Genomic DNA, 14,667 nt, shown 5'->3' with positions numbered 1-14,667 from the left:
ACAATCGCCGGATGGACACGTCGCCTAACGTTATTTTTAGTAACAGTACATTCTGCGCATGCTTCCTTCAGATGGGTTATATCTACATCCGATACAAAGTTGAGGAAACTGAAACAATGTTATTCTTGCGAACAGGTCTGGTTCTACGAAAATGACGTGAATGAAAGATCGAAGCATTTTGTGAGTAAACGACCAAAATGGCTTGGTTGACAGTTAGCTATGTTCTCTGGCTTTTCGGCGGCTGGTTTGGGCTGCATCATTTATACTTGAGAAGGGACAAACAGGCATTTGTATGGCTTTGTACATTTGGAGGATGTTTTGGTTTAGGATGGTTAAGAGATTTGTGGAGGATACCAGAATATGTCGACGACTGTAAAGAAACAGAGAGCAACCGGTTAGAATTTCACCAGAGAGTAATGCGAAATCCCAAACCCCCTTTCTCTATAGTGAGATACGGCGGAGAACTTATCATGGGCAATTTATTTGGTTATTTAGTATTAATGACTATGCCTGCAGATTTTGTTAAAGAAGGTTTGGGTAATATATTATCAGTATATTTACCGCCACTAGCAGTAGCTCTAGGTAAGATTTGTACAAATTGAGATAGAATACTTGATCAAATGCAACAATCCCTTAATTTTAGGAAAATCATCACTGAATATATAATTTACCAGATACATGTATACTACCATACTCCTCGCAGTGTTTCGTTTGACTCGAGCTAATGCCACTTAACACTGCTGTAATGTAAGCAAATTTCTGTTCAAAATTATGACTGGTCAATAGTCCGCTTAACAACCAATAGCTTACTGCGTAACAATATCATTACGCTTTAAACATAGCTTTCACCGTTTTTAATAGCTTAAATCACTGTCCAAATTTTTTGGGAACACCCCAGCTTAAACTAAGGGGTTGCTGTACTTGGGATAGATTTGATTGAACGGGAAGAATAGACACACTCCCTCAATAGCTCACGTATCGAAAGCCAATCCAGCAATGGCAGAGAGGGATTTATCGGGCCACTGCTTCAGGAATATGGTATACTACTAGTTGCAGTATTTGTAGCAGTGGTACTTGTCTTGTGCACTGCTACAATTGATACACTCTTCAAGGCTTTGCGCAAGTAAAAATAGCATCAATTGCAAAATTTTTAACACATATCATCACAGTTTGCATGGAAATACGTAATTATGTTACAAACAGTGAAGAGTGGAACTACTGAAATCTTAATCTTACCTAACTGAACAGTTTTTCTATGTTTTTGAGGTGACCTGAAATCACGTGCATGTTCTAATCCTGGTTTGGTGTCCATTTTAAAAATGAAAAAAATGTCGTGTAGCCGTTTGATTTTATTAAATTGATGAATTTATGTGGTAAGGTTTCATCTTTATGGCAATTAGTTTATTATACGTTAAGCCATGTACAGTACAGTTTGAGGTTGGTGTAACTTGTTTGTAGTCAAATAACTACAAAATTTGCTCAAAGGAAGTCCTTAGAACAATCCACTATTGTGATTGGAGCAAGACGGAAGACTTAGTGGAACCATTTCTAGTATACTATGTCACAGTAAAATGATCTGCTTAACTGCATTTTTGTATTGTCACTTCCGCTTAAAGTTCAAACACTGCCTTTAGATCTGAGAAGAGAAAATTAATACAACAAAAATGGCATATAACTGCAGTTGTAACAAAGTATGTAACTCTTCAAATAAAATTTAGTATGTATGCCAACTGTCTGATAAGGGCATATACATGTATATATAGTTCATTGCCACATTAAAGCAAATAAATGTTTTCATGTCGGGCAGATGCGATGCCGCTATGATCTTTGGGGGACATTTTGTGTGTGCATGTGCATGACACATTTTATCTTGGATGAAGCTTACTCTTTTTATTTTCAATATGATACACATTTGTTGCAATACACTGACTAAAACACTGTTTAAAAAACCTGTTATAGAAACATCTGTTACAGAGATTATATATCAGGCCTGATTGCTTAAACTCCAGTATTGTGATTGTTAGAGCTTATTATAACAGTGATTTATTACATGCATGATTAAAGAAATTTATGTATGAGAATATTTAATTTGTATAAATTAATAACTACATCTATTCTAGTTTATTTATTACATGCATGATTTATTAAATATTTAAATGATAATTTGTATGATTTAATAAGTATTCTAGAGTACTGTTAATTGATACTGAAAAATTATTAATTAACCTATAGGTGTAAGTACTGGGAGATTTAATAATAATCATAAATCTTAAGAAGTCCCTAAGGCTAGGATATGATTGATTGATTGATTTCTTGTTCTGGGCATAATTAGATCATTATCCAATTTATCCGACCCGGATGGCCGAATGGTTAGCACATGCAAGTTGTATCATAATATTTGTCATTGAGTCAATTGGTGTGGTTTCTATTCCCCAGTTGTACGTGACAAGGAGTAGGGTTGTCTGTTCAACCTCATGTGTTTTCTCCGGGTCCTCTGGTTTCCTTGAACTTGAACATGAATGATTATAGTCACTTTGAGGGGATGTTACTATGTGTGCAAGTTTTCGTTCATTCATGAGGCTTAACATCCTCTTCCACTGAGGGTGATATCACAGACAAGAATGTGGGCAAGCTAATCCTCTTAAACCCTGTTAGTATTGAGGTTCATTAGGTCACATATTGCAACCTGAAAACTTATTTGAAACTAAGTATGATATTTCTGATGACCCAGATAACAAAAAAAACCCTAAAATAATAGGTGATTGGAAGTTCACATTAAATAGCATATGCAAGAAATTCTTAATTGTCAACTCAAGTTTGAAAGACAGCTGTTTGTTGTTGACATGTGAAGGGATATTGGCTGTAATGTATGCAGTATAGATAGTATATCCTAAACACATGCTTTGCTTATCACTAAATAGTCACTGTGCTAATAATGGCAGTATTTTTATATGCCCACATTTTCATGTAGACGCATTATGCCGTCGCCCCTGTCCGTCCGTCCACAATTGTTTGTGGACTCTCTACAGGTCACAATTCTTATCCGATTTCGATGAAACTTGAAATATAGGTTTATCCCCAAAAGCTTGAAATGTAAGTTTATAACCCAAAGATCTCAGTTCCTTTCTATATTTGCGCATATCGGACAGTAACTTCCTGAATTATGGCCCCTGATTGTACGAAAAATCACGTTTTTAGCTTGTGGACCCTATAGAAGTCATAATTTTTATCCGATTTAAAAAAAACGTTCTATCATATCACCGTTACACCCTAAGGATGACTGAGTTCGAATTTCGTGAAAATCGGCCCAAAATTGACAGACAAAATGGCCGCCGTTCATTCCCAAATAGCGAAAGAATATGGTATATCAAGGTTGTGGACCCTATAGGGGTCACAATTTTTATCCGATTTTGTTGAAACTTGAAATGTAAGTTTATAACCCAAAGATCTTGGTTCCTTTCGATATTCGTGCATATCGGACTGTAACTTTCTGAATTATGGCCCCTGATTGTACGAAAAATCACGTTTTTAGCTTGTGGACCCTATAGAAGTCATAATTTTTATCCGATTTAAAAAAACGTTCTATCATATCACCGTTACACCCTAAGGATGACTGAGTTCGAATTTCGTGAAAATCGGCCCAAAATTGACAGCGTAAGAATATGGTATATCAAGGTTGTGGACCCTATAGGGGTCACAATTTTTATCCGATTTTGTTGAAACTTGAAATGTAAGTTTATAACCCAAAGATCTCGGTTCCTTTTGATATTCGTGCATATCGGACCGTAACTTCCTGGATTATGGTCCCTGATTGTACGAAAAATCACGTTTTTAGCTTGTGGAACCTATAGAAGTCATAATTTTTATCCGATTTAAAAAAACGTTCTATTATGTCACCGTTACACCCTAAGGATGACTGAGTTTGAATTTCGTGATAATCGGCCCAAAATTGACAGACAAAATGGCCGCCATTCGTTCCCAAATAGCATAAGAATATGGTATATCAAGGTTGTGGATCCTATAGGGGTCACAATTTTTATCCGATTTTGTTGAAACTTGAAATGTAAGTTTATAACCCAAAGATCTTGGTTCCTTTCGATATTCGTGCATATCGGACCGTAATTTCCTGAATTATGACCCCTGATTGTACGAAAAATCACGTTTTTAGCTTGTGGACCCTATAGAAGTCATAATTTTTACCCGATTTAAAAAAACGTATTATTATATCACCGTTACACCCTAGGGACGACTGAATTCGAATTTCGTGAAAATCGGCCCAAAATTGACAGACAAAATGGCCGCCGTTCGTTCTCAAATAGCGTAAGAAAATGGTATATCAAGGTTGTGGACCCTATAGAGGTCACAATTTTTATCCGATTTTGTTGAAACTTCCCAAAGATCTCGGTTCCTTTCAATATTTGCCCATATCGGACCGTAACTTCCTGAATTATAGCCCCTGATTGTACGAAAAATCATGTTTTTAGCTTGTAGACCCATTAGAGGTCATAATTTTTATCCGATTTAAAAAACCGTATTATTATATTACCGTTCCACCCTAAGGACAGTTGAGTTTGAATTTTGTGAAAATCGCCCCAAAATTGACAGACAAAATGGCCGCGGTTCGTTCTCAAATAGCGTAAAAATATGGTATATCAAGGTTGTGGACCCTATAGAGGTCACAATTTTTATCCGATTTTGTTGAAACTTGAAATGTAAGTTTATAACACAAAGATCTCAGTTCCTTTCGATATATGCGCATATCGAATTGTAATTTCCTGAATTATGGCCCTTGATTGTAGGAAAAATCACTTTCTTGTTAGCTTGTTCTCTATCCATCTCTCGAAAATGTGGGCGTATCCTGCCTGGCAGCCGCTGGTTAGACTTGTAATTGAATAGTGTTTCTCATTCATAGCTATTAAGATGCTGTATTCCCTGTAGTTTGGTAGAAATGATTCCACTACTGATGTCTTACTCTTGCTCCAGCCACAGTAGTGGATCATTCTAAGGACATCCTTTGAGCAAGTTTTGTAATCATTTGATTACAAAGGTTACTAGCCTATAATTTCCAATCAAACTGAACCCAAACTGTACTGCACATAGCTTAACATATAATAAACCAATTCTCATTGAAATAAAGGTAAAACATTACCACATAAATTCGTGATTTAATAAAACAAATCCAATGGCTGCACAATATTTTTAAAATGGCCACCAAATAAGAATTAGAACACATGTCATTAAATGTCACCTCGAAAATGTAGAAAAACTGTTTGGTAACTATTTTCAGTGCTCCATTCTATTTGTAACATGAATACTTATTTGCATGCAAACTGTGATTATATGTGATGTGAACTTTGCATTTGAAGCTATTTTTGCTTGCACAAAACTTTGAAAAGAGTGTATCCATTGTAGAGGCCCACTAAACAATATAATATTTGGATATGGTCTTAACGCATATATTTTTAACAGTCAACTCTGTAGTTAAATTTCCATTTATTCTTGGCTAACCCCTGATTGGTGTACATGCTTATACCTCAGTATATAATCTCTATTGTTCATATATCTTGCACATAATGTTCTTCAATCCTTTATTTCTGTTTAGTTTATTGTAAAAACATTGAATTCCTATTTCAGGTGTTTATTTAGTGGGAAATATAGGAAGAGAAAAGGTGACCTTCAAGTCCTGTGTTATTGGTGCTTTTTGTGGAGTACCATGGCTTATTAAAGACAGTAATAATATTGCAGTGGTACCACTTCTTTCTGCATTTGCAGCCAGATGGAAGGGAGTATCATGGCGAATACATAGAGAGAAACAACAGAGATTAACATGGCGGTTGTTTAAATTTGGAGTTTTAGCAGGACTTTATTATTCTCTATGGATTAGTGCCATTTATTTTAATGGTACAATCACGACTAAAGATGAAGAAACTGTAAGTGAAATTTGAGTTCAAAATTGTTGAAATACATGTATACCACGTTACAGTATTAGAATGAATGTGAATATTCTCATAAAAAATAATCTCTCTTCTGAGCTGTATTGTACTGATTTTCAAACCACACTGAACAAATGAATAATATATGTCATTAGGAGTAGCAGTCAAAAATTATACAGTATCGCTGATTTGAAAAACAATAATTTGGCAAAATTTTCCAAAAATAAATGCCATGGTTTCACAAATTGAAATCAATTATCATTGTGAAGAGTATTTTATTTTTTAAAACCTGGATTTTACAGGATATACCATCTCTTTGTATTATAAATAAGGCACTTGGCATAGTGCACTTAAAAGTAGCTGAAGTTCCAGGGTATCTGACCTATTGGGATGAAGGCATCGTACATATTTACAGCTGTAACACACATGTTCATAGAGGTGCCCACCTGGTTTTAAAATGTTTGATGCATAAGCAATCTTTTTAAAATCTTTTGTTCCAGGTCTTAATAAGAGATGCAGTAAATAATTTCTTTAAGTCTCCAGCTTGGGCAGAAACTAAAGATTCACTTTGGAAATTATATGAATTTTATAACATTCATGGGTGGCATAAATTGTGGGAAGAATTGGTGGAAATATTTGATCCTGTTGGAGAGAAAAATGCATACAAGGTGAGAATATATATATCCATTATATTGATTTCTGTATAAAACTAGCTTACGGCAAACAAAATGATGCTATTAAGCCAACTTTTAGAATAAGATACATAGTAGTAGCACTGTGCAACTGATACTGTTCACTTATGAACCAATAAGGCATTTTACTAATGAACACTTTTGCCATTAAATCATATATCATTACCAAAACTAATGTTTAGTGTGTATAGATAGAAAGTTGTTAGAAATTATACAGTACCGGCTGGTAGTCATTAATTAGTAGGTAACTAACTAACAGTAAAAAAAGCCACTTCTAATGTAAAAGTGATTAGACTAATTCTATTGAATACACAAACCTAATTGTAGTGGTTATCATTTATTATTAACCATTTTAACTAACAAGTGAAGATTACACATACAAAAGGATGACTAAGATCTCTTTGTGGCAGATATTTTGATTAATAAAAGTCACATGTTCACACATGTGAACAGTATTAACTTTTAAGTTGTACCGCATATACATGTACCAATCTGATAAAAACACAGAGCCTATTTTATTTCGTTTTTTATAGTTCAAAATTTCGATTAACTTGTCTTTACTATACAAGGATCAAAAAAGTTGTTATAACCTGCGTTTTAATCTGATTAAAACACAGATCCTATTTCGTTTCGTTTTTTATAGTTCAAAATTTCGTTTTACTTGTCTTTACTACACTAGGATCTGGAAGAGTTGTTATATAACCCGCATTCTGGTTGATGTGAGGGATTAGCCAATGAAACGGTCTGTTACAGGGAGTTCTTAGCATGTGGTGTATCCCACTAGAAACATCGACACTGATTGGTTAATTAAATGTCTGACATCATAGGGCGAAAAGTCGTTTGTATGACCCCTGACACTACCTTCCACTATAACCAGTCAGATCTTCATGTAGTGCAGGCCATCGAAAGTATAAAAAAAAAAAAAAACGAAATATAGATCTGTATTTTAACCAGATTGTACATGTACCATGTAACAAGACTTTGATATGTTAAATGTTTGAAAAGCTAATTCCCTTTGACATTTGCCCACTACTGCCCTCCACTGCCTACCACTCTTCAATGCCTTCCAATGTCGTCCCCTGCTCATCATCCCTGCCTTTTCCTCTTATGTCCTCCCATACTGTCCACTGTTCATTGCAACCATCTCAGACCCATCCCCGCCCACCTTTGCCATTATCTGCTCAGCACTGTTGACCAACTGCCCTCTCCTGCCCTCCAGTATTCTCCACTGCCCTCCTTTACCAACTACCATCCCCCACTGCCCTCCCCAGCCATCTTCTGTCAATCCCTGACCTGTACTGGTAACCACTGCCCTACAGTCCAATGTAAGGAAGTAGATCATCAAAAGTCTAAATGAACTGGAAGCTAAGAAGACTTTTTATATGCCCACATTTTACTGTGGATGTATATTATCATTGCTTCTGTCCATCTGGACTTCAGTCCATTTACATTTTGTTGGCAGACACTGTACAGGACACAATTTTTATCCAATTTTGATGAAAATTAAAAATATAGGTTTATGGTTTATATCCCTAAGCCCTTGATTCCTTTTAGTATTGGCATGAATCGGATTGTAACTTCATGGATTATGGGATTATGGCCCCAGATTTTATGAAAAGATCATGTTTTTACCGGTAGCTTGTGGACTTTTTATGGGTCACAATTCTTAACCAATTTTCACAAAACTTAAAATGTATTTTTTTAACCGAATGATTTCGGTTCCTGTCGATGTTAGCGCATATTGGACATTGACTTCCTGGCTTATGGCCCCTGATTGTATGAAAATCATGGGTTTTTTTTAGCTTATTCTCAGTATATCTATTTCAAAATGTGGACGTATCTTGCAATGCAACTGCTTGTTACACTAACCGTTAAGTTCTACAGCATTCTACTGTTCCATGATCCAGCCTTTCCCACTCAAATTTTCTTGTATTTAAATAGTATTTTTTTTGTTAAATTTCAGGTTCTGGGGGTGACATCTGAAATGAGCCAAGAGGAGATAACTTCTAAATACCGCAAACTAGCCAAACAGTGGCACCCTGACAAACATAAAGATCCTGCCAAGAAAGCAGAGGCACAAGAAAAATTTATAGAGATTCAAACTTCTTATGATGTCCTCTCCAAACTTAAGACAAGAAGAGCCCGAAAAAATAAAAAATCGGCTGAAAATCCAAATCAAACAGAATTATAATGTTTACATCCCAGTTTACATCCCACTTCTACTCGTTGCCACTGGTAACCTTTGATAAAACTGTCCGGTTTTATCGCAATACATGCTTAAAAGTATCCTTGTATCAGTAATGTACAGAAAGAGTAAAGTTCATTTCTGATACAAGGATACTTTTAAACCGTTTTAGATACCTATCAAGCAATCAATACATGCTTAAAAGTATCCTTGTATCAGTAATGTACAGAAAGAGTAAAGTTCATTTCTGATACAAGGATACTTTTAAACCGTTTTAGATACCTATCAAGCAATCAGTAGCGGACGTTTAGACGTTTAGTCCGATCCAGATCGCAAATGAAGATGATGGCTCTAACCAATGTACATGAAACAACTAGTCAAAATCATAGTAACAAAACAAAATGGGGGGAACTACATGGCAGTTCAAAAACATATACAATGACATTAAATTAACATAACAACATATTACAAAAATCAATTATTATACATATCAATTGGCATCTATTTTATAATTTGGTTTGATTTATATTAATATGCAAAATATATATATTAGAATATTGAATAATTATTTTAATTAATTGTGATGATAGAAGGCGCAGTTCTCTTGCTGGACACTTCACTGGCATTGATAATAAGCAGGATGAAAAAAACGCCTAGAAAGTCATAAACTTTATTACAAATAAATTTCAACGGAAGAACCATCCGCCGATGCATACTTTCACCAGGAATGACCCACGTTTCGCATTTCCTTTACACTACATTTAATAATATCGCAGTCCTCTACGCCATAGATAAGATGTTTTGACGGTGTGGTCTTAACAAACACGTGATTGTTTTACGCTCAGAGTATCATACTACTCAGGTCGTCTCTCCACAGCGAAATCATTCTACCATGAAATGTAACGTGAGGCTCAGAAAGGGATAAATAATGAAAGAGCAGAAAGTATTTGTCACTTTTCGGTTGAAACGACTCGATGATAAATACTATTTTTCACATGTTGGTTCACAATACTCGATAGAAATGTGATGTAAGTAACTTATTAGCACCTTTCCTCGGTGTATCGGTGAAGGGTGCTAATAACTACTACATACATCTGATATTGTCTTATAATGAGACAGCTAATTAACCATACAGGTAGAACAATGTAATATGCATGGGGCAATTTAATGTCAATTATAGATATAGATCACTAATATGGCAACTTCCTGTGTGTTTAATTCCTTGTTAAAGATATTGCCTTCTATCATAATTGGGTGTGTGTTCGTTCGACCCTCCTTTATATCTGACAAAACATTATCATATGTGTAATAGTCATTGTCATTGTCTCTTTTAGAATTCTGTAATGAAACATCAATGGGGAAGTAGTCTCCCCTTGCAATGATTTTAAATTAGGAAAAGTATATATATATATATATATATATATTATATACATATTATATTTTATATATAATTATATATCAAATTGTTTTGTACGAATTATTCAAATCTCTGTGTAAAAGCCTTATAAAACATCTCATTGTTATCTAAATATAGCAACATCTAATTTTTATTCTTAATTAAATATTCAAAAAGTGATATTTATGAATGATATAATATATAATACTGCCTACTATACTGTTTATAGTCTGTATTGATCTTTAGAAAAATTTACCTTTCTGTCAGTTTAATTTTGGAAAATCAAATCACAAACACTACGAAATTTCTTTGTAACAAAAATTTCAAAATATCATCAAAGAATGAAAAAATTGTTATATTATATACTTTAAAAACTTTTCTGATAAAGTTTTGGTTAATAAAATAAGTTACAAATTGTCCAGTGAGAGCCTGTGTTTATAATGGAAAATTATGTATTATCTTGCCAATATTAAGGCTCCTGATTAGCTCTTGTTATCTGTTTTGATATTATCGTTTTCAAAGAAGTAATTGTTCTTAATTCTGTGTGTTAAGAATTGATTTATTGAATACTCTTAGCAATTATATTTTTTATTTAATATCGGATGCATAGGAAATTTAGTTATACATTCCCTCTGACCTATTATTCGAATTCAGTGGTGTAATGCATTCAATTTTAATTGAAGTAGCTATCAAAATCAAAAGGATGGTATTACAAATAATCTTATCAACAATATATCAGTCCAAAATTGACCAGTATCCTAACGGTTATATGTCACTTTGATGTTTACATTATTTTGTATTGATTTAACACCGTCATCTGTATTCCTCTCATTTCTCATATTTGTATCTTGATTTGTTAACCTGCCTTTTTCAATTTAAACTTCGAAATAACTACGGTATCTAAATATCACATTTCAATCTGTATCTTTGTTATATTAAATTACTGAATTTGTTATACGCCTTATGACCTGTTTTAATGATAATTGTTAATGATATTTTCATGAATTGATTTTTGTCAATTAAGAAATTTAAATATCTGTTTAAAAATCAGGACATTATTGTTTTTGAAAAGTATCATCAGCTTTATGGAGCATATTATTATTATTGGAAATTTTATTAGAACTCATATTTATTATTTTATTTTATTATATTTAGGAAGTTTGTTGTTATAATAGTCATAGACATTATGTGTGCTTTATATCTGTCTCATATTAATGTACCATGAGATATTTCTAACCTGTTTTGCCCTAAACAAAATGTCAGATGCCAGTTGTCAGATAATGACATCCTTTTTATGTTATCAATGATAATTAATAATAGCTGATTATTTTATTGTTTTGAGGATGTTGTGTATAACAATTAGAAAAAGCAAGTCTACTTGATGAGACACTGAAGATTAGTATATGTTATTAGTGTAATATATAGAAATAATAAAGAGAGAGGTGTGTGTTTGTTTGGGGGGGGGGGGGTGCTATGAATTAGATTGTATATTGTTTAGTTTGATCCATATGAGAATTGTCACAGTACATGTATATGTGAAATACATGTAGAGGGTCATTATGTTTTACAATACTGCTGATTTATGGGGTATCTATGCCATACATTATTTTGTTTGAAAGGCATATTGAAATTAATTAATATTTTTTAAATTGATAAGGAATATTTTAAATTACTTTAATATCAGTCGTAAATGTAATAACTTTTATGCTGTTCAAGTGAAATACAAGTGTATATGAAATGTCACCCAGAAGTAAATGTAGCATGTTCTATAGGCCATAATTTCCCAGGACCTGTGCTAAATTGCTGGCAAGCGTTTACTGCCAATTCAGTGAGTCTGTACATGCTCTATCAGTATAATACTATATACAGCCTTCAACCTTAAGGAACTACTGGTTTAGCAATTTCTAAAATATCAACGGTAGACAATCTCCATTTTTGAATTCCATCGGATTTAAATGAGGCCCATCAAAAGAGTCTGCCAATCATGTATAGCCTGTTTATATCATCTGCAGAAAACAGCAATTGTTGCAAACTTTTCAATTATGGTAGTCATAAATATTGAATGGTTTTCAATCATTTTTGGACTTATAATCCATTTAGAGATTCAACTTCCATAATAGCGTAGTTCACAAGGAATTTATAATATCTCAAATGGTGACCATATTTAGGGCCCTTTTACAACAAATTCTACAAGCTAATTCCAGCTCTGATGTTCTGCATTTTTTTTTTATATATATATTATATATATATTGTAAATTAAGACTTTTAGTCAAGTCAGATCTAATTATGACATTTCACTTGTTATATAAGGCTGTCTAGATCTATATAGAGAGGGTTTGAAATCACAATGTGTGTGATAGTAAATGTAGTTTCTTGTCAATATCGAGGTCATTGATGTTTTGTAATAGATATTAATCTTTGTGTTTTGATAATCTATGCAATTATATTCCATCCATACCATCCACGGGGTAAAATATAGATGATATGATATATAGAATTAATTATGAAATATCCATTTCATTCCTACAAATGGAAACCACTATTTTAATTTCAAAAATTTCATACTTTAGGAACTTTTGAAAATGAAAGAAAATTTGATATTGTATTTTAAACATATCAAAATATGTGTGTGTGTGTAATATTGCATATTGTTTATTTATGTGAATATTTAGGCCCCTCTGTTTAATCTGTTTTGTTTTAGAAATATACTTTTTTCTTCTATGCAATTATATTCCATCCATAGGGTAAAATATAGAATCCAACGAAAATTCACTATAACATATTTTTTTCAAACCTAAAAACAGCAACCACTATTTTTTCAAAAAGTATTATGCTTTAGTAACTTTTAAAAATAAATAAAAATTTATATATTGATATTGTTTTTTATCCAAACGACTTGACAGCTGTCCTTGTCAGGAACTCTGTCCTGCATCACTGACATGGGGAAACCATGTCGGAAAATCACAAATTTTTATTGTACTGACCCCAAACTCCAAATATATTAAATAATTGTGACGTTTTTGTTAAAATTACCCATAAATAAGTTATATCATAGAACTAGAATACATGTAGTATAATGTCTTGCATATCAAAAACCCATTCAAAATACATGCCATGATCCAACAACAGGAGAGAGAAATGGGGTTGAATGTCCAAACAACTCAAACAAGGTTGATTTGGGACAAGCACTGTATCTATATTTCAATAATTTTATTGCATGCAAGGGTCTTTAGCAGTGAGAGGAACTGGAGAACCCATGAGGTTAGGCCTTAAATCAAAACCACAACTCAATATAGTAGCAGGCATGTTAGACCACTCTGCTTTTCCTTACCCTATGATTTGAAGTCGTTATTACTATGGTCATGGGATAAGGAAAAGCAGAGTGGTATTACAATCACTATGATATTTTAGTAAATATATGGTGGCCCATAAAGGCCACAGTGTTGTTTTGTTTTTTTTAAGCAGCCAACATTTTCATCATACACATCAGAACGCAACTTCTTGGGTTATGGGTCTATCCTGATGCAATATGTGAAATATGTACCAATTAAAGATGCTCACTAAAGACATTTATTCGCATGCTAAGCCAATACCAACTCTCTTGTCCATCAGTGGGCTTAGATATTGATACGATTACAAGGGCGGATCTAGTGTCTGTGTGTGTGTGGGGGGGAGGGGGGGCACCCAGCACATGCCCCCCTCCCCCAATCTGGATGTTTGACAGAAAAAGTCCAGTTATAATTCATTATTTTATTCCTTGTCAAAACATCAACCACTCATAAGTTTATAATTTTTCTCAGAATAAAGTAATTTGACAGAAATTTTCAAAGTATTGATCATATTTCATTATCTATTGTTTGAACTATACTATTCAAAAAAAGTAGGGGATATTTGATTTTTAAGTGTTATTAAAGTCACCTAATGAAACTGACGAAGAAACAAATGACAAAATTAAATGAAGTTCACATTCATCGATTTATTCCAAATGATCGTTAGACTAAGTAAGGCACAGACTGACCATTATAAGGGTAAAATGATACCCGGGGTCAAACAGCAAAGTTACCACAGCATCACAACCAAGTCAGTAACGGGTAAATCCTCCTCTGTTTGCCAAACAAGCATTGATCCGACGTGGCATACTCCTAATGAGACGTCTAAGGTCATTTTGGTCCAGATTGTCCCATTCCTGTTGCAACGCAGCAGCAAGTTCTTGGACATTGGCAGGACGTTGTTGACGTTGACGTAACCTCTGTCCAAGCATGTCCCAGACATGCTCGATGGGGGAGAGGTCGGGACTCAGTGCTGGCCAAGGTAATGTGGTGATGTTCTGTTGTTGGAGGTAACCTGTAACGATCCTGGCCCTGTGACATCTTGCGTTGTCATCCTGGAAGATGAAACGGCGGCCATGACGTCGTGCGAACGGCACAACATGGACTGCCAAGATGTTGTCCCGGTAGTACT

General features: G+C 34.0%; 1 protein-coding gene across 1 annotated transcript; it reads left to right on the top strand.

Annotated features, from left to right (window-relative positions):
• The first annotated feature begins 50 nt into the window (after positions 1–50).
• LOC126832423 (dnaJ homolog subfamily C member 22) lies at positions 51–13,376 on the top strand. Its single transcript, XM_050563185.2, has 4 exons — positions 51–582; positions 5,635–5,930; positions 6,434–6,601; positions 8,589–13,376. The coding sequence occupies exons 1-4, from the start codon at positions 198–200 to the stop codon at positions 8,814–8,816; spliced, it is 1,077 nt and encodes a 358-aa protein (XP_050419142.1). The 5' UTR covers positions 51–197; the 3' UTR covers positions 8,817–13,376.
• The last annotated feature ends 1,291 nt before the right edge of the window (positions 13,377–14,667 follow it).

The sequence above is a fragment of the Patella vulgata genome, chromosome 9 (genome assembly GCF_932274485.2).
Source record: "Patella vulgata chromosome 9, xgPatVulg1.2, whole genome shotgun sequence".
Lineage (NCBI taxonomy): Eukaryota > Metazoa > Mollusca > Gastropoda > Patellidae > Patella > Patella vulgata.
The sequence above is the reverse complement of the archived record's forward strand: the minus strand, read 5'-3'. Positions and strand labels throughout refer to the sequence as shown.